This window comes from Hypanus sabinus, unplaced genomic scaffold, assembly GCF_030144855.1.
Source record: "Hypanus sabinus isolate sHypSab1 unplaced genomic scaffold, sHypSab1.hap1 scaffold_833, whole genome shotgun sequence".
Classification (NCBI taxonomy): domain Eukaryota; kingdom Metazoa; phylum Chordata; class Chondrichthyes; order Myliobatiformes; family Dasyatidae; genus Hypanus; species Hypanus sabinus.
Window position 1 is genome coordinate 23,485 of NW_026781686.1, and position 20,367 is coordinate 43,851.

Consider the following 20,367-nt stretch of genomic DNA (forward strand, 5'->3'; position numbering starts at 1 on the left):
ACGAGTTCGGTGGGGCAGGAGCGATCTGAGACACTGGGTCTACCTGTCCGAGGCCCCGCCCACTCACCTGGTGACGAACATTAGGGATTGAACAAGACAGTGTCGAGGTTTGCAGAAACGAGTTCGGTGGGGCAGGAGCGATCTGAGACACTGGGTCTACCTGTCCGAGGCCCCGCCCACTCACCTGGTGACGAACATTAGGGATTGAACAAGACAGTGTCGAGGTTTGCAGAACCGAGTTCGGTGGGGCAGGAGCGATCTGAGACAATGGGTCTACCTGTCCGAGGCCCCGCCTACTCACCTGGTGACGGACATTCGGGATTGAACAAGACAGTGTCGAGGTTTGCAGAAACGAGTTCGGTGGGGCAGGAGAGATCTGAGACACTGGGTCTACCTGTCCGAGGCCCCGCCCACTCACCTGGTGACGGACATTAGGGATTGAACAAGACAGTGTCAAGGTTTGCAGAAACGAGTTCGGTGGGGCAGGAGAGATCTGAGACACTGGGTCTACCTGTCCGAGGCCCCGCCCACTCACCTGGTGACGAACATTAGGGATTGAACAAGACAGTGTCGAGGTTTGCAGAAACGAGTTCGGTGGGGCAGGAGCGATCTGAGACACTGGGTCTACCTGTCCGAGGCCCCGCCCACTCACCTGGTGACGGACATTAGGGATTGAACAAGACAGTGTCGAGGTTTGCAGAAACGAGTTCGGTGGGGCAGGAGCGATCTGAGACAATGGGTCCACCTGTCCGAGGCCCCGCCCACTCACCTGGTGACGGACATTCGGGATTGAACAAGACAGTGTCGAGGTTTGCAGAAACGAGTTCGGTGGGGCAGGAGCGATCTGAGACACTGGGTCTACCTGTCCGAGGCCCCGCCCACTCACCTGGTGACGAACATTTGGGATTGAATAAGACAGTGTCAAGGTTTGCAGAAACGAGCTCGGTGGGGCAGGAGCGATCTGAGACAATGGGTCCACCTGTCCGAGGCCACGCCCACTCACCTGGTGACGGACATTCGGGATTGAACAAGACAGTGTCAAGGTTTGCAGAAACGAGTTCGGTGGGGCAGGAGCGATCTGAGACACTGGGTCTACCTGTCCGAGGCCCCGCCCACTCACCTGGTGACGAACATTAGGGATTGAACAAGACAGTGTCGAGGTTTGCAGAAACGAGTTCGGTGGGGCAGGAGCGATCTGAGACACTGGGTCTACCTGTCCGAGGCCCCGCCCACTCACCTGGTGACGAACATTAGGGATTGAACAAGACAGTGTCGAGGTTTGCAGAAACGAGTTCGGTGGGGCAGGAGCGATCTGAGACACTGGGTCTACCTGTCCGAGGCCCCGCCCACTCACCTGGTGTCGGACATTAGGGATTGAACAAGTCAGTGTCGAGGTTTGCAGAAACGAGTTCGGTGGGGCAGGAGCGATCTGAGACACTGGGTCTACCTGTCCGAGGCCCCGCCCACTCACCTGGTGACGTGCTGACGACATCGCGCATGCTCAGTACGGAAGGGTGGTGTTGTTTTTCGTTCTTTGTTGAAGCGGGCAGGCGGTGGATCGGGAGGGGTCCTCACCCTCGCCCCTTGGGGCAGGGAGCCGGGGACGGATTATTCTCTGCGGGGCGACACCAAGAATTTCCTTTCGGTGAGTATTGAAGCAGGTCCGGAGCGGGGACGTCTGACGTTAGGCCGAGAAACCCATTAACTTTCCCGGATTCAAACAGGAGAACTGGAGAGCAAAAGGTGGGGGTGGGGAGGGAGAGAGAAACACAAGGTGATCGGTGAAGCCTGAAGGGGCAGGGGATGAACTTGCCCAAACTGGCGGGCTCGCCTCGCTTCCTTCACAGAATCTGCCGGGGTCGGACCTTCTCACCGAACCGTCTGAGATGAGCCGCCGCTCAGCCCGTTGTCCTGGTCCTGTTAGCCGGATGAAGTAAAACATGTTTCTATCTTGTTACTGACAGAGAATTGTACAATTTGTGTTCCGTGTGTTATCTGAATGTACTTGCCTGTGATGCTGCCACAAGTCAGTGTTTCTCTGTCCCTGTACCTTCCCGTACTTGTGACTTGGCAATAAATTCAACAGGACCTGAGAAATCTCAGTGAGATTTGATTAGTGATGATCATCTTGGCAGCTCGGTAGGTCGAATGTATGAGACGGTACACTGTTAAATGCAAAACCCTGAACAGTGTCGATGATCAGAGGGATCTTAGACTCCAAGTTCATCGCTCCCTGAAAGAGACTGCACAGATTGATCGGGTGGTTAAGAAGGCAAATGGCGTGGTTGTCTTTATTAGTTGAAGCACTGAGTTCAAAAGTCGGGAAGTTGTGTTGCAGCTTTGTAAAACTAGTTAATCCATATCGGGAGTGTTTCATACAGTTCTGGTCGCACCCATTCTCGGAAGGATGTCAGGGCTTTGGAGAAGACGCAGAACAGGTTTACCAGGACACTGCCTGGATTAGAGGGCATGAGCTATAACGAGAGGCTGGACAAACTTGTGTTGTTTTCTCCAGAGCGGCGCAGGCCGGGGTGAGACTGGACGGACGTTTATAAGATTACGAGAGGGACAGTGGATAGACGATATATTTTTGAAATTTCTAAGATAAGAGGCCATGCATTTGAGGTGAGAGGAGGTAGGTTAATGGAGATATTGTGGCGACCCACTTCCTGGTGCACTCGAACCGGCTCACAAAGAGCCAGCTACAATATGAGGGGCGTGTATGTTGTTCCTCACCGAGTCTGCTGGGTCGGTCACTGGAATTTGCTCCCTGGGGAGACCCTCCGCTCTGACGTAGTAATCACCCTGCGCATGCTCACAGCCGCCGCCCCTCCCCCCCCCCCCCCCCCCCGGCTGGATGGTGGTTTTCCTACCCGTTCGTTGTTGAAACCGATCGGGTCTGTCGGGTCTGCGCCCCCTCACCCCGGGGGAAATATCAGATTCCCGTCGGTGAGTACTGAGGCCAGTGTCGAGTCGGCAGCTCTGATGTTGGGCAGTGAATCCCGGTAACTTCCCGAACTGTCGGCCATTTACTCATTTTCCAACTCTCTGGGCCCCTCTAAGACGGACACACTTCACTGATCTCTCCCTGCGAACCAACAACACCAAATTAAAATGGCGAATCAGCCTCAGGGCAAAGGGGCGCCTATTTAAAACAGAGATTCGGAGACATTTCTGTGGCCAGAGTGTGGAATTAGCAGAGGGAGCTGTGGGGGTATTTACTAGGTTCTTGAGTGGTTCCGATGAGAAGGCCGTGGAGTGGGGCTGAGGAGGGGTAAAAAGGTCAGCTAGACTCGATGGGCCAAACGGCCTAATTATTCTCCTCTGTCCTATGGAGCCGGTTTGTTGTCGGGGAGACGCGCCCACCGGTCACGGTATCCTGTTTTCCGCTCTTATTCTGCCGCAGATCTGCAGGCTGCGGCTTTTTCCCGAGGCCCCCCCCCCCCCCCCCCCCCCGGCTGTCGATGTGAGAATCGCATCGCGCATGCTCACAGTCTGCCGCTCGAATGCAGTGATTTTTGGCTGGCGGAGTCCAGTGACCGTTTTGTGCTGACGTGGATTTGTTGGAGAAATCTAATATTGGCCAATGAGTCCCGTTAACTTCCCGAACTGTCGACTTCGCCTCGCTTCCTGGAACTTCTCAAAAACGTTTTCACTTCAGGTGAGCCGCTTTTAAGCCTGGTGATATGTATCTTCTCCCTAATGGGGGTGGGTGAGAAAAGGGAATGCCCAGGCTGTGCGGATCTTTGATTTTACCGAGCGAGGGAGCGGGAAGTCCAGAAGGAATTCACGTAGGGAAGACTGGTTTCTGAGATGAGCTGATCTGTGTCCGTAACTCTGCAGTTCCTTGCAGCCATGGGCGAAGCAGTCGCCGTACCAATGCGTGGAGTGTCCGGATGGGAAACTTTTATGATGCATTGATAAAATTTGCTGATGGGCAAAGCGTAAACTCCAAAGTTTTTATGGTTTGTTCTAGCTTTGTTATTTTCAGATCTTTTATACAGTAGTATTGTGGTGAGCATTCGGTCCATAACGACAGATGAGGCAGCTCGTTAAACTCAATAACAGTTTTATCGTGATAAACACAAAATAGACCGGCCAGCACGACCCAACCAGTCTCATACAGACGGGAGGTGACCATCACACACCCCGGTTACAGTTAGTGTGACCCAGAAATACACAAGCAAGTAACTGTATAATCCAAGCTAAAAGGTAACAATAAATGAACTGGAACATCATAATCCCATAAAGGCATTTTAACACAAGAACAATAAACAGTGCTGCTCATTAGAAATGTAGGGGGCGGGCTGTTGACCAACCTCTCCTCCTGAGGACCATCAGTGATCGTCCTTGATCCATTCTCCCAGCTGATTCCATCTGCTCATTCCCCGCCCATCTTGTTCAACCTCGGTCCAGCCTGTATCCCACCACCTCAATGATATATATCAACCATCTTGTTCAACCTCTGTCCAGTCTGTATCCCACCACCTCAATGATATATATTAACCATCTTGTTCAACCTCTGTCCAGTCTGTTTCCCACCACCTCAATGATATACAACAACCATCTTATTCAACCTCTGTCCAGTCTGTATCCTACCACCTCAATGATGTATCTCAACATCTTGTTCAATGGAGAATGGAAGGATATGGACATTGTTCTGGCAGATGGGATTAGTTTAGTTGGCCATTTCATTCATTGAATAGACTGAGCACTGTGCTGTACTGTTCTATGTTCTGTGTCTCTTGTCGAGAGGTTTTGGGGTAATGGAGGCAAAAGGAGTGAGTGGGAACAACAGGTCACTGGAGTCCAGTTTGGGAAATGTGAGATCACCCACTTCTGTAGGAGAAACTGAAATCCTGAGTGTGTTAAAATGGAGAGTTTAAGTGCAGTGGGTAGAGAGGAAGGTGAAAGGTACATTGTATTTATTGTAAGAGTTATTGGGTGTAAGAGTGAAATGACATTAACAATTACTTGCGTTTGCTTGAGATTGTACCTGGAATATGGTGTAAAATCCCGCTCCCCACACTGACATGGGTTATATAGACCTGCTGTTGAAGAAAGGCTTAAAAAAATAAACCAGCAAACTATAGACCAGTGCTTCTGACATCAGTATCAGAAGCACTGCATATATAAGTATTTGTAAAGACAAGACTTACTTGGAACAGTCAGCATGACTTTGTTTAACCATATAACATATAACCATATAACAATCACAGCACAGAAACAGGCCATCTCGGCCCTCCTAGTCCGTGCCGAGCTCTTAATCTCACCTAGTCCCACCTACCCGCACTCAGCCCATAACCCTCCACTCCTTTCCTGTCCATATACCTATCCAATTTTACCTTAAATGACACAACTGAACTGGCCTCTACTTCTACAGGAAGCTCATTCCACACAGCTATCACTCTCTGAGTAAATAAATACCCCCTCGTGTTTCCCTTAAACTTCTGCCCCCTAACTCTCAAATCATGTCCTCTCGTTTGAATCTCCCCTACTCTCAATGGAAACAGCCTATTCACGTAAACTCTATCTATCCCTCTCAAAATTTTAAATACCTCGATCAAATCCCCCCCTCAACCTTCTATGCTCCAATGAATAGAGACCTAACTTGTTCAACCTTTCTCTGTAACTTAAGTGCTGAAACCCAGGTAACATCCTAGTAAATCGTCTCTGCACTCTCTCTAATTTATTGATATCTTTCCTATAATTCCGTGACCAGAACTGTACACAATATTCCAAATTTGGCCTTACCAATGCCTTGTACAATTTTAACATTACTCCTGGCAACACACACACAATTTTTTTTTTGATGAGGTTATGGGGTATGTTACCAGGAAAGTAGATAAAGGCAATGAAGCGAATGTTGTTTACATGGTCTTTTGCAAGCATTTAACAATCCCGCGTGGGAGGTTGGTCAAGAAAATTCATTTGCATCACGTTCAACATAAGGAAGTAAATTGGAGTAGACAATGGCATTTTGGGAGAAGGTGGACTGCGATGGTAGATGATTGTCTCCATTAGAAGGTGGACTGCGATGGTAGATGATTGTCTCCATTAATCGTAGGGTCCGTTGCTGTTTGTCATCTATATCAATGATTGGGATGGTAATGTTTTTAACTTGATAAGCACATTTACATGTGACACCAAGATTAGGGGTGTAGTTGACAGAGAGGCAAATTATCTATCATAGGTTACAGGGATCTGGAACAGCTGGAAATACTGACCTGAAAATGGCAGATGGAATTTAATGCAGGCAAGTGCGAAGTGTTGTGCTATGGTAGGTCTTACACAGTAAACAGTAGAGCACAAACGTTGCGGTGGAACAAAAGGATCTGGGAATAGAGGTCCATAATTCATTGAAAGTAGTGCCACAGGTAGATAGGGTGGGTAATAAATGCTTTTGACATAGTGATCTTCATCAATTAAATTATTGACGACAGGGGATGGGATGTTATTTTGAAGTTGTATATGACATCGGTGAGTCCGAATTTAGAGTATTGTGTGTAGTTTTGGTCACCTACCTACAGGATAGGTTTGGACTTTAATCCTTGAAATGCTAAAAATTGAGAGGAGATTTGATAGAGCAGTGCAACATGAAGATGGGTATAGATAGGGAAATGCAAGCAGGTCTTTTCCACTGAAGTTGGGTGGAACGACAACCAGAGATCATGCATCATGGGTGAAAGATGAGAAGTTTTAGTGGGACATGAGTGGATAAGTCTTCAATCAGAGGGTCAAGATCATGTGGAACGAGCTGCCAACAGAAGTGGTACATGCGAGCACGATTTCAGAACCGATGGGAAATCCGCCAGGACCCTGGTGAAGTCGTTGTCGGACAGTGTGATGGAGTCGAGGTGAGGGGCTGGCAACTGGGCTGCACCCAGGGAGAACGTCTGAAAGGTCTCGGAGTGGACCAGTCTCTGACTCGGCAGGTCAACCAGCAGGCTGTGAGCCCGCAAAAAATCCGCTCCCAGAAGTGGTTGGACTACGGCGGCCAGTGTGAAGTCCCACGTGAACCGCTGGAGCCGAACTGCAGCTGCATCGTAAGGGTGCCGTAGGTCCTAACTGTGCTGCCGTTCATGGCCCTCGGGGGGGACCTGGTGCCCTGCTGCGGGTGTCGTAACTTGTCGGAGGTAAGACGCTGATCTCGGCACCGGTGTCGACCAAAAAACGGCGTCCCGACCTCCTGTCCCACACATACTGAAGACTATCCTGATGGCCAGCTGCCGTAGGCATCAGCAGCGGCTGGCCCTGGCGTTTCCTGGGAACTTGCAGGGCGGGCTACAGTGGCGGGCTTCTGCGTCCCACCGCTGGTGGTAGAAACACCATTTGTTGGGCTCCTCACCCCTGCCTGTGGGGTTAGTGGGCTCTGTGGCCGGGCCTGGTCTGGTTTGCTGCTGGGAGCGCGGCCTGGTGATCTGTGCGACGGACACCCCACTCGCCTTCTTGGCATTCCACAGTAAGTCCACCCGGGCTGCCACATTCCGGGGGTCGCTGAAATCCGCGTCGGACAGCAGCAGGCGTATGTCCTCGGGCAGCTGCTCCAGGAATGCCTGCTCAAACATGAGGCAGGGCTTGTGGCTGCCGGCCAGAGACAACATCTCATTCATTCAAGCCGATGGAGGTCTGTCCCCCAAACCATCGAGGTGCTGTAAACGGGCAGCCCGCTTGCGCCGTGAGAGTCCGAAAGTCCTTATGAGTAGGGCTTTGAAGTCCATGTATTTGCCGTCCTCCAGGGGCGACTGTATGAACTCCTCAACCTGGGCGGCTGTCTCCTGGTCGAGGGAGCTCACCACGTAGTAGTAACGTGTGTCCTCTGAGGTTATCTGCTGAACGTGGAATTGGGCTTCAGCTTGCTGGAACCATAGGTGAGGTCGCAGCGTCCAGAAGCTTGGCAGTTTCAACAAAACCGCATGAACAGAGGCGGCGTCGTCCATCTCCGATCCAAATATCATTTGGACCATCGGGGTCACCAGTTGTAGCGGTGTGCTACACGCAGCGCTAAAATAACGACACGGAGTCGGTAAACTGCAGTTAAAGAAGAAGATTTTATTCGAACTTCACAGCCTCGCTTTAAAGCCTCCCTGATCCCGCCCTCCCCGGGTGCGGATGCTGTAGGGGGCACGTACTCACTGTCCCGCGCGGGCTTTTCCCTTTGTTGGTGAAGCAGACCTGGCGCCCTTTTGGGACTGTCCTTTGTGCCAGCGCGCTGGCTATTTGTGAGCCAGTTCGAGTGCGCTAGGAAGTGGGTCGCCACAGATAGGGGAATATGGCTACTGTGCAGGTGGGTGGGAACAGGTGGTTTAAATGGCTCAGACAATGCACCTGTACTGTGTTCTGTTTCGACATGACTCTCTAACCATGACTCCTTGATCACAGACAAAAGTTTGATTGAGTAAAGATCCGAAATTAATATCAAACTTGAATAATTCACACCTGAATTCCCCAAGAATACTCAACAGCCTGGATGTGTTTTGACATGGTTTTAAACTGCCCATGCCCTCCCTGTCACGGATATTTCGTAACCAGGGAAAGACAAAATGCTGGAGTAACTCAGCAGGTCCGAGCAGTATGTATGGAACTGAGTACAACGGGAACGTTTCGGGCCGAGACCCTTCAGTGGAACTGGAAAGGAAGAGGGAAGAGGCAATATCATTGATTGATTTGGAAGGTGCAGGTTGCTTTTGTGTGAGACTCGGAGCTCAGGGTTTGTGTTTAAACAGCTGCCTGCACATTCCTCAGAGCAGGGAGCAGCCTTTCTGCTGAAACCAATTCAAACTGGTTTGACATTTCACTCTCGATCACATAAACAAAGTCACTTCAGTGTTCTGTTTACCTATTTCTGCATATGCAAATGTGCTAAACTGTTAATAGTTTGCAAGGAACCTGTAACATGTCATAAACGGGCTTGAAGCAGCTACATTACCAGTTACAGTTGCTGTCCTGTTTGCTGTGAGTTTGCAGAGTTTAATTTTTTTTACTTCAAACTCTCATTATCTGCAGTTGTCTTTAAACTTTTTTTCACGATACTTTAAAAAAAAGATCCACGCCATTCCCAACTGTGACATTCCTTAATACAAAGACACGACACAGTGTGTGAAGGGTGCATCTTTCCCAAAATTGCCAATAACCCTTAAAATATTGTTGATGTAAGTGTAAAGGTGAGGGGCAGAATGAGGTGGAGAGGGAGAGAGGTTGAGCAGGGAGAGGGGAAAAAGTCAGGGCGAGGGTCTGTTACATACCCCGTAACTGGGTGTCTAACCAGCAGAGAAAGAAGAATTTGTTGGAGTCTGGTGGTACTGTACTAAAGGTGTTTATTAATAAAAATAAGCAAAACCATATCAATAATGCAAATATACATATAAAACCAGTTAGCAGTAATAACCTAAAAGTGTAGGAATAATAATAATATTCAATAATAAACAAGCTCTGTTGATGTCTAGGGGTAAATAAATTGCCATAGAAAAGTATAAAGTTCAGTTCAGTTCATGAGTGCTGATGAGGTTAGGGTTGTTGTAATGGTTGGAGAGAGAGAGAGAGCGAGATGTAACAGCTACAGTCAGGCAAACCCTTTGCTTTCTTAATCCGTCGTTTCGGTGTGGTCATTCAGTTATGACCTCTCCGTCCTTCTGCCAGACTGTTATGTGGTGGACTCGTCACTCTGGCATGAGTGGACACACGCACAAGTCCCCACCGGCCCTGTGTTAACACTGATTGCCTTAATGACCGACCGACCTGGTTCGGTCTTCGAAGCCCCCACCTTTCTTGTGGGTTCCAACACTCAGTCAGTGTCCACTGGTGTGTCTGGAGGGTGTCTCTCCAGACCTGTCTTTTATCCCTGCTAACGGGGACTCAGCTATCCATCATTCCAGAATGACCGTGTCCATCAAATAAGGCCACTCCTTCAATCCACTGAGGAATGTTTATGAGCAAACTATTGTCCTTGCAGTGAAACAGTAAATAATTCAAAAAGGAGTCACAATATGGTAAATCAGCAATTTCCCCCTCTCTCTTATCTGTTGCAGATGTTCTTGCTCGTTTTTCCGTCTCTCTTACTCATGGTCAGCATAGCAACAGTAATAGTTTGTGTTTCTCAGGAGGGGAATGGTTAACTCTGTACCCCATTGTCCATCAGGTCTATTCATCACTCACAACAGGTCTATGAGGTGGAGCAGCTAAGATGAAGGTGAGTCAGTGGAGTAGGTAGACGGGGGGGGGGTAGATGATGGGACACAATGGGGAGACAGCGGGAGGGAATATGATTAGAGTGAAAGGGACAGAGAGGGAGTTTGGTAAAGAAAATTTATTTGCTCCATGTTCAACGTAAGGAAGAAAATTGGCGTAGACAGTGGAGCTTTGGGCGAAGGCTGACAATGATAGTAGATGATTGTCTCCCTGATTGGGGGTTTATGACCGGCGGAGAGCCACAGAAATGGTAGTTGGGCCGTTGCTGTTTGTCATCTGTGATAATGTGTTTAACTTGATAAGCACATTTGCATAAGACAGCAGGATCAGGGGTGTGGTCGGCAGAGAGACAGGTTACAGTGGGATCTGGCGCAGCTGCAAATACTGAGCTGCAAATTGCAGATGCAGGTAAGTGCAAAGTGTTGCACTGTGTAGGTCTTACACAGTAAACGATAGCGCACTAAAGAGTGCGGTGGAATAAAAGACATTGCTGAGTTCGAATTTGGAGTATTGACTGCAGTTTTGGTCATCTATCTATAGAAGAGAAATAAGTAAGGTTGAAAGGGTACTGGGAAAAGGTGAGGGTTGTTTTTCTGGGAGATTCCAAGCTCAGGGTCTGGTGTAAGCAGCTGTTTGGCCCTGCACATTCCACAGAACCATAGGCAGTTCTTCCGAAGCAGAACTTTAGGCCATTCTGCTAAAACCATATCCAACTGGTTTGAAGTTTCCCTCTCATTTGGGTTTGAAAACATTCACATTATTAGTCTGCTTCACTATTTCTGCTGCAGGGTGGGTCAATGAATGTGAAAGCTGATATAAAGAACACTAGCAATGATTTCGAAACCACAACGTTACCAATTACAGTTGATGCTCTGCTTGTTGTGACTTTCTGGAATTTTATCATTTCTTCCTTCAGACTCACATTGTCTATATTTGTTTCTAAAATATTCTTTTCATGATGGAGAGAGCTCGGGGTAGGTGGGGAAGGAGAGGGTGGGAGGAAAAGTGGACGGGGGGTGGGAGAAGAGCGCAGCGGGAAGGGGACAAGTGGGAGGATAGCGCGGGAAGGAAAGCGAGTGTTTTGTAATGAGCGACAGACACTATATAACCGAATAACCTCGGGTTTAGCGGCTCAGACTGACATCTCTGTGTATGGTGAGCACACTGCTCACCCGGCACCTCACTGAACTCCGTCCGGTTTCAACATCACAGTAAGTGTTGTCTCCGATTCTTCAGAACCAGGGAGCGTTTACAATGGGGTTTGGCTTTTGTCGGGCTCGGGAGGGAAGTCAGTGGGAGAAGGGAACTCCGGAATCCTCAAATTAACAATTAGTTATTGACCAAGTGGATTAAAAGAAACAATTACCTTCAACTACAAACATTCTCCAGTTGGTTTCTCCTGAGACACTGTAGAAAAACCTTTCTGCAGTGATATGCAAGATGTCCCCACAGGGCAGCGAAAGAGTCTCTCTCCCTCTTCGCCCTCCCTGACACACACTCACTCACATACACAGGAAAACATTGAGAATACAGAACTACTGTAAGATATTGGCATTCGGAACATCGCCGTGGACTATGCCACACATCGATTCATTTAATTAAGTCGCAAATATACATATATTAAAACTACAGATATTGGGTGTTTGAAGTAAAATAAACTACTGGAAACTCTCAACGTCTAATAGCAATTGTAATAAGTAGACATTCAGTTTGCAGGAACTGGTGAACTTTCTTTTCTATATCGTCGGTGTTTTAATGTTTTTTCCTGTTCCAGAAATATTTAAATTCAGTGTTAAATTAGCTTTGTTCACAGTTGAAGGTGAGCATGAAATGTTGAAGTAGTTTGTTTGTTTTCAGCAGAGAAGCCGCTCCCTGCTCCGAGGAATGCCTGCGTGTCAGAATTTGCCCTGCAGACAGGCAGCAGCTTGCACACAGAAAATTGCACTATGAGTCTCACAGAGCAGCAACATCGGCCCCTCCCCCATAGTTACTAAATGGCCCTCGTCTGATGGTCTGGTGTAAAACTAGAAGAAAACGACTTGAAAATATACCCACAGGGAGACTAAACGTTCTTAGTGAATTAAGGTGAATTCAGCTTCTGTTCTTTATTTCTGATCTTTACTTCCAGTTGACACGTTACCCGTGTTTTGGATCAATGATCAAGAGGTTACTTGCAAACAAGAGAACATTTGCAGATGCTGGAGCAACACACACAGAATGTTGGAGAAACTCAGCAGGCCAGACAGCATCTAGGAAGAGAGTGAACAGATGACGTTTTGGGCCGAAACCCTTCGGCAAGACTCCTTTCCCAGATGCTGCCTGGCCTGCTGAGCTCTTCCGGCATTTTGTGTGTGTTGGAAGAAGTTATTCGCTTTATTTTGTCTCTTCTGGCGGTTGTGGTATTTGTGTTCTTGCATTATCCTGTCTGCACGGTTGAGATTCTCCACAATTCATGTCAAGGTTAAAAACAGTTCCTGAATCAAGGGTTACGATTCCAAAGCAAGTGTGCAAAAAGATGTTTAGTCAACACAGCTTCTGTTTCCAAAACTTGTGACTTCAGATGAATGCATGTCGTTTTTCTCGTGACTGTGTTTATTGTTGGTGTTTCGAGCTGATTTCCTCGACGTCCTTTAAAAGAAAAGACGTTGATTCTGTTCAAGGTCTTGATACATAACAAACATTGTGGGTGGGGTGGTGACCAGTTACAGAAAGCGACAGGTGGCATTGCAGAGCGAACACCATGATTTCACTGTGTGGGGCAGCAGGCTCGATGGGCTGAGTGGCCAATTTCTGCCTGGTCTGTGCACAAGAAAATCTCTGACTACAGTGTTACTGTAAACTAAGTTATTAAGTACGGACCTCGGCAAATAACCTACTGTTGAACAAAAAACAACTATTGCAGTAATTAAATCATCCAGAACATTGACCGAGATGATAAGCAACATTGAACCTAGCACCGACCCCCACTGCACCCCACGAGTCACTGGTCTCCAGTCAGAGAGTCAAACCATCTTCCACCACTTACTGGCTTCTCCCGCAAAACCAATGTCCAAACCAATTTACCACCTCATTCTGAATGCCAAACCTTCTTGACTAATCTCCCAGGTGGGACTCTGCCAAATGTCTTGCTACATTGTACTGAACTATATATTTTTAATTCAGTAAATTAACTGTTCTCTCTCCCAGAGCAGTAAGTGTCACATTGTTCCAGTCTGATAACTGACCAACAACATTCTTGCACATCATACTTTCACTGCTCTGGGGAGAAACGAACCATAAAAGTTAGGAAATGGGGGGGGGGGTGTGTAGAGACTTTGTGTATCTGTGTTGTTCCCATTGTCTGAGTCTAGGATCTGATGACCCCAGGGCTGCTGCAGGACCATCCACACTGCAAGTGTCCTCTCAGGGCAGTGGGAATGAGTCTGTTTCAAAAAGCCTGGGATATCCCTGTGAACACAGCCTCAAATCGTCAATGCCCAGAGTCCGGCTCTCTGGAAAGTGAAACGATAAAGATGGTTTCCCATCACTGATGAGTGGAGCAGCGGTATTACTGGCTCACGATGGCTGTTATTGTCCCAGGGATGAGGATGTGATCTTTGGCCGTCAAGCTGCACCGTTTGCTAATGGGGAACAGAGAAGAACACGGGAAATGGATCTTCAGCCCAATGGACTCAATCGGAATTAATCCCCGAAGAGTCATCAGGAGGATGTGTCATATCACAGGCATACGTAGTGAATGTTGTTGGCTTTGTGGCAGCAGTACAATGCAATATATAATAGTAGAGAAAAAACTGCATTACAGTAAATATCTGTTACTAAAAGTTAAATAATTATTGCAAAAATGAATTCAGTGAAGTAGGTTCATGGGTTCCATGTCAATTCAGACAGAGGGAAGGAAGTGGTTCCGAACTAGTTGAGTGTGTGCCTTCAATCTCCTGTACCACCTTCCTAGTGATACCAATGAGAAGAGGGCATCTCCTTGGTGAAGCAGATCCCTTATGACTGATGCCGCCAATTTGAGGCATCGCTCCATGACGATGTCCTGGATGCTACGAAGGCTACTGCCCATGATGGAGCTGACTGTATTGACAACTTTCCTCAGAGTATTTCGATCCTGTGCATTAGCTTCATCACTTCCCCCACCCTACCATATGAAGCAACGTGCAGATAGTTAGAACAATTTTTACGGTACAACTGTAGAAATCCACTAGTCTTTGGTCACATCCCAAATCCCATCAAACTCCTAATGAACTATAACGGCTGCCGTGCATTCTTTGTAACTGCATCGATATGCTGGGCCCTGGATAGATCCTCAGAGATGCTGACACACAGGGACATGAAGTTGCTCACTTTTCCACTGCTGACCAAACAATGATGATTGTTGTGTGAGTGTGACCTCATTTTACCCATTCAGAAGTCCACAATTAGAACATTGGTCTTACCGACATTGAGGGCAAGTTTGTTGCTGCAACACCACTCATCCAGGTGATATATCTCGCTCCTGTTTGCCTTCCCCTCACCATCTGAAAATCTGCCAACAATAGTGGTGTCATGAGCAAATTTGTCACTGGCACTTGAGCAGTGCCAAGCCGCACAGCCATGGGTGCAGAGAGAGTAGGGCAGTGGGCAAAGCACATATCCTTGAGGCGCACCAGTATCAATGGTGATGTGCAGGCGTTACATCCAAACCGCACAGATTGTGGTTTTCCGTTAAGGAAATTGAGGATCCGGTTGCAGAGGGAGGTAGAAAGGCCCAGCGGTTCGAGCCTTTTGATCAGAACTGTTGGAATAATTGCATTACATGCTGAGCTCTGGTTGAGAAACAGCATTCTGATGTAAGTATTCATATTGTCAAGGTAATCCAAAGCCGCGTGAGGAGCCGATGAGATTGCATTGTGACCTACTGTGGATACAGGGAAATTACAGTGGGCCCAGGTCCTTGCTGAGAGAAGAGCTAATTCTAGCCATCACAAACCTCTCAAAGCATTTCCTCACAGTAACTGTTATTGCTATGGATGATAGTCATTAATGCAACTCACACTGCTCTTCTTGGGCACTGGTGTAATTGTTAGCCTTTCGTCTGCGTAACCAAAATGCTTCCACAAACGGAGCCTTTGTTGCAGCGCAGATGGAAGTAAACACTGCAGGATAAACGTTTATGAAACCTGAACGTTTTTCTTTGTTGTACTGCATTTTTATCCTGTCCTTTAATTAGTAATTAAAATCAATAGAATTTTTTTTCTCTTGTCTGTCTTCATCCTAAAATATTCATAGATGCATTTTACAAAAGAGGACACATCTATGATGTTGTGGTTTTCTCAATCTGTGTGAAAATTTCCAGCTCAGAGCAATGGTTGATCCATGTAGCTGCAAAAATAGTCATTAGATGGAACATTGGAGACCGAACCACGTTCCACATTCTATGCATATTAATCACGATTGAATATGGTACATTATCGTGCTTCCTGTTATAGAGGAGATGTTAAAAGTCAATAGAGTGGACAAAACAGTTTCACCGGGAGCCTCTCTGGTATCCAGGAAATAGTAATGAATAATGCAAGAAAAATTAATAATAATTTTGCCTTGTCCGTGGGAGCGTACTGTAAGGCAATGATGCTCAGGTGCTTAACAATGTAGAACTAATTTTGAGCAGCGAATAACTAGACGGTCCATTTACTATAAATTCAAGAGCTTATCGTTTTCGTTTCTCGAAAGATCCCCATTAATGCCCCGATAATCACTTTTACTATCTTTTCTTAACACTGTGTGTAGTACCTCCCCCATTATAGGTATGAGCAAGGATGCGATCTGGGCCAAATTGTGCAATTAAGCTTACAGAATATCACGCATCATCCTGGATAATCCCAGTTCTGATACTGGGTCTTCCACAGTGTCTTGTTCCACAGATGCAATCTGATGTACCGAGTTTCCAGCACTTTATAAGAGGACGCAGGAATATGGCATTGGGACGAGAAAAAAAAAATCAACCATGATTGAATGATGGAGGAGACTCGATGGACTGAATCACTTCATTCTGCTCTGATTTCTTATCATGACTGAATGATGAGTCCTTCGTATCCCGCATCAGGATTTGTGACGTGTGAGGGAAAATTAATGATTTGTTCCATGAGATCCTTTTATTTGTCTTCAGCGTTTAAATTTCAGTGAGATTCGCTTTTGAAAAAATTGAGCAGAAATATTTTTTCTCCTTTGTATTGTTAATGTGCTTCATTATCTCTCTGGTTAAAGTTAGACCTGCGGTGAGAGATTTATTGGAATAAAAGCCGACAGCTGGAAAGCCACGAATGAGAACGAGGGAACAGCGACAAGCGAACCAGCCCAAGGACTGAGAGTACCAACTGAAGAGAACCCTCTGACTCAGAGTTTCCATTGATTCAGTCAGGAGAACGTTTGGTGAGTCTCATTCACTCGAACACTGGTCCTGCAAACATTACATATCTTTACAAAGGAAGGTACGAAATAGGTGGAATGCCTCGGTCAGAGCAAGTTGCAATCACCCCAAGTCTGCTTTCAGAAGCCCAGCTCTTTAAAGTCACTCACATTCTCTGAGTGTTTGCTCATTTGAAGGTGCTGCATCATCTGAAGAAGCTTTTGGTTAGTTCTGATGTTTCCTTGTTACGTTATAATCAGCTTAAAATGCATTGACAATTTCATCCCTTTATAAGAAGCCCCAAGTGTGTCGTGTTGTAGTGATTGTAGAAATGTGGAATTACCATGAACTGCAGCAAGATGCCCTTGATCCCATTGGCTATTGCTATCTGCAGTGATATACTTACCCTCGAATATATCGTCGCGTAGGCTTCTGCAGAGAACAGACCATTTATAAAGGAAAATATCCCAACACTGCATTTTATTCAGTCCTAACTAACACATGGCAACCCATAATTTACATCGACATACCTTGGCCTCATCAAGTACTTTTCTGCTAATTACATTGTCAGAACCTGTGAAGGTGACATTAAGCAGAGGTGGAAATTCAAAGTTATGTTCCCATGGATGTTGTGCATGGGACTTCAGTAAAGCCCTTGACAAAGTGTCACATGGCAGCTTGGTCTCGATGATCAGGTCCCATGCTGTCCGGAGAGAGCAAATTGGATGTATTCAAAATTAGCTTCAAGGTAGCAAGCAAAGAGTGGTGGTTGAAGATTTCTCCTCACAATGGAGGCGAGTAATTAGCGGTGTGCCGTGGGACTACAAGTTGGGACCTTTGATATTCGTTATTTTATAGCAATGATTTGGATGCGGTTGCACAAGAATTACTTGACTGGTAAGTTCGCAGAATGCACAACATTAGTAGTCGTTGTTCACAGAGAAGATTATCGTAGCACCTAAATGGACAGGGGCTGGTAAAGAGATTGCAAACCCAATCTGATCAGCAGTGGATTCATGCAGATGCTGGGGATCATGTGGAGGAAACAGCCAGAGGAAGTGGATGAGGCAGGTACAGTTGCATAATTCAAAATGAGTTTGGGGTGTGCAGATGGAGTGAAGAGGCCAGAAGGGAGATGGCCCCATCACAGGAAATTGTGACCATCTCAGTGGGCACTGTGGTCGTTGTCTCGTTGGGTTGAACGCTCTGAATTTGGATTTTATTGCTCTGCAACTCTGTCAGTAGATGTGCCAGGTATTGGTGGACAAATATAGTGCTGCAGTGGTTACTAACAGTGAATGTTTGGTCCCCATGCCAAATGCTACAGCGGATGGAAATACTGTCATATTTGTAAAGTAGTCGTACTCTCTGACTCACTGTCTGCTTGTTGTGAAATTTAGAGCCTCACCAGCAGGTGGAGCTGTCCTGCAGAGCGACCAAAGTGTAAACAAGACGTCGACAATCAACAATCGTCAGTCAGAATCAGAATGGACAAAGGTATGATCACAGGGATCTTCGAATTAAACTTTTGTTGCGTTTGTACAGAATAGTTCAGATGAAAAAAAAACCTGACAGGGGTGTTAAGAGCGCATAGAAAAGTTTCATCCAGCAGTGTCATTTATCCCACTGGTAAAGCGGCCTTGAGTAATTGATCAACCCAACAGTTCCAGCGCAGGGACCTGACACCAGTAATGGTCGAATCACTCCGCTCATCATACAAACCTTCAGCTGAGTGAAAGGAGCAGGGACTCCTGAATCAGGTGGTCGTGAGTGAAACACAGACAGGAATGTGACAGCGATCTCGTGGTTTATGTAAATATTCAGGGTCAGGGTCCATTTCACCTCCAGACAGGCCCTGATATGCAAGACATCTTCAACTTTCATTTATAAAATTCAGAACGAGATGAAAGGAGCATTTCCAGTATTTCAGAGATTCTATGATAACACAGTATTTCAGGTTTTGGAAGGAAATATACCAACTCCCCCTGGTTTTTCTTGCCTGCTACGCAAAGGAGGAGGGGTGTCACCGAAATCTGTTTTCTGTAGCGGAGCGGAGATCATTGCCGGTGCTGGGAATGGCTGAGGATCAGGAGGCAGCTCATTGTAGATACATTTGTGGTCTGCTTCGGAGTTTTAACACCCCAGTGAATGTCTGGGCTGTGGAGAAATGGTGAACCTGAGTTTCTGAATATTTCCCTCTTGATATGATCTTCTACCTGAATTTAAATTCCCAGGATCTTGGCTGGGAAACCCGGCATAACCAATGACCAAATGTCTGTGTCACCTGTAGACATTGTGATTGTGCTCAAATCTGAGATTCCAGCTGGAATAGAAACGATGCTCCAGCCTGGAAACGGGTCCTCTGGCCCATATAATTCATGCTGATCTAAATGTCCCATTTTCCTGCCATTTTCCCAAATTTCCCTAGTATCTCCCATTTTTCCTGCCCACATGCTCTCAATTTTGTAATTTTATTTGTGTTTGCGGCCTCCTCCGCATGCATGTAATTTATACCCATTAGCCACCACGTGAAAAAATGCCCCTTTGGTCCCTTTTAAATCTCTGCCCTTGAGTCTCAGACTCCTTTACCCGGGCAAAAGGACTGTGACTATCTAGCCTATCTGCACCCCTGATGTGTGTGTGTGTGTGTGTGTGTGTGTGTGTGTGTGCGTGTGTGTGTGTGTGTGTGTGTGTGTGTGTGTGTGTGTGTGTGTGTGTGTGTGTGTGTCTGTCTGTGTGTGTGTGTGTGTGTGTGTAAGTGTGTAAGATCACCCTTCAAGCTCCTGAGCTCCAGGCCAAGCTGTCCCAGCCCAACCATATAACACAAAAAACAACACCCTAGCCCAGTACCGTAGAGTTCATTCTTCACTTCACACTTTCCAGCTTCATCACCTCCATCCTATAGATTAGCAACTGCAACTACACACAAAGCTCTCTAACCAAGACTTTGCCAATGACATGCATAGTTGTTACATGATGATCAGCAGGTGGGGGAGAAGATGGCAACCAGGGGAGCATGTCAGCATAGATTGCAAGGGAATGGTCAGCCTGCGACCCAGGGGACCGGACGACGTGCGTCTCAAGGGAATGGTCAGTCTGTGACCAAGGGGACTGGAGAAAGCAACTCCAGTTCCCTTGTCCAGTCTCCAGCCCCTCGTGTGACAAAGCAACTGGAGAATGTGTGATCCAGCAGACTGGACCATGTGTATTCCCGTTGCTGGTCTTTGTGTGACACAGACTACTGGACAGTTAGTGACCGAGGGAGATTTTATTTTGTGGAAGATAATCACAGTGATATTTCCCAGTATCACCGGACACCGGTGCATTACGATCCCGTGGTCATCCGTGCGTTCAACTGCTGTGATTAGTATTACTGTGCCGATCCTGCTATTTTACTGGGTGTAAATGTGTCCGGTCACCGGCTTATCGGGATGATCACCTGACAGGATGTACGGTTCACATTAACCAGCACAGTTCCACTCCAAATCTGGTCACAACACAGAGGAAAAGAAAAAAAAAATCACGCAACAGCTACACTAAACGAGACACAAATCTAGGACTGCATAAAGTGCACAAAACAGTGCAGGCATTACAATAAATAATAAACAGGACAATAGGGCAACACGGTGTCATGCCAGGCTCTGAGTATTGTGGATTCTGATAGCTTGGGTGAAGAAACTGTTACATAGTCTGTCGGTGAGATCCCGAATGCTTCGGTGCCTTTTCCCAGATGGCAGGAGCGAGAAGAGATTGTTTGAGGGGTGCATGGATCCTTTATAATGCTGCTG

At 46.9% G+C, this 20,367-nt stretch overlaps 1 protein-coding gene across 6 annotated transcripts in view; it reads left to right on the forward strand.

Moving 5' to 3' along the window:
* The first annotated feature begins 1,555 nt into the window (after positions 1–1,555).
* Positions 1,556–20,367, forward strand: part of LOC132390290 (NACHT, LRR and PYD domains-containing protein 3-like) — a 45,928-nt gene continuing 27,116 nt past the window's right edge. Inside the window, exons 1-4 of one of the 6 annotated variants that reach the window (XM_059962904.1) lie at positions 1,556–1,645; positions 12,046–12,273; positions 16,438–16,602; positions 17,980–18,076. In XM_059962904.1, the coding sequence (XP_059818887.1) occupies positions 18,067–18,076 (10 nt within the window). In that variant the 5' untranslated portion in view covers positions 1,556–1,645; positions 12,046–12,273; positions 16,438–16,602; positions 17,980–18,066. Of the gene's footprint in view, positions 1,646–10,512; positions 10,597–12,045; positions 12,274–16,437; positions 16,603–17,979; positions 18,077–20,367 lie in introns of those variants that run through there. The other 5 variants (XM_059962905.1, XM_059962902.1, XM_059962906.1 and 2 more) reach the window with 5 other exon arrangements.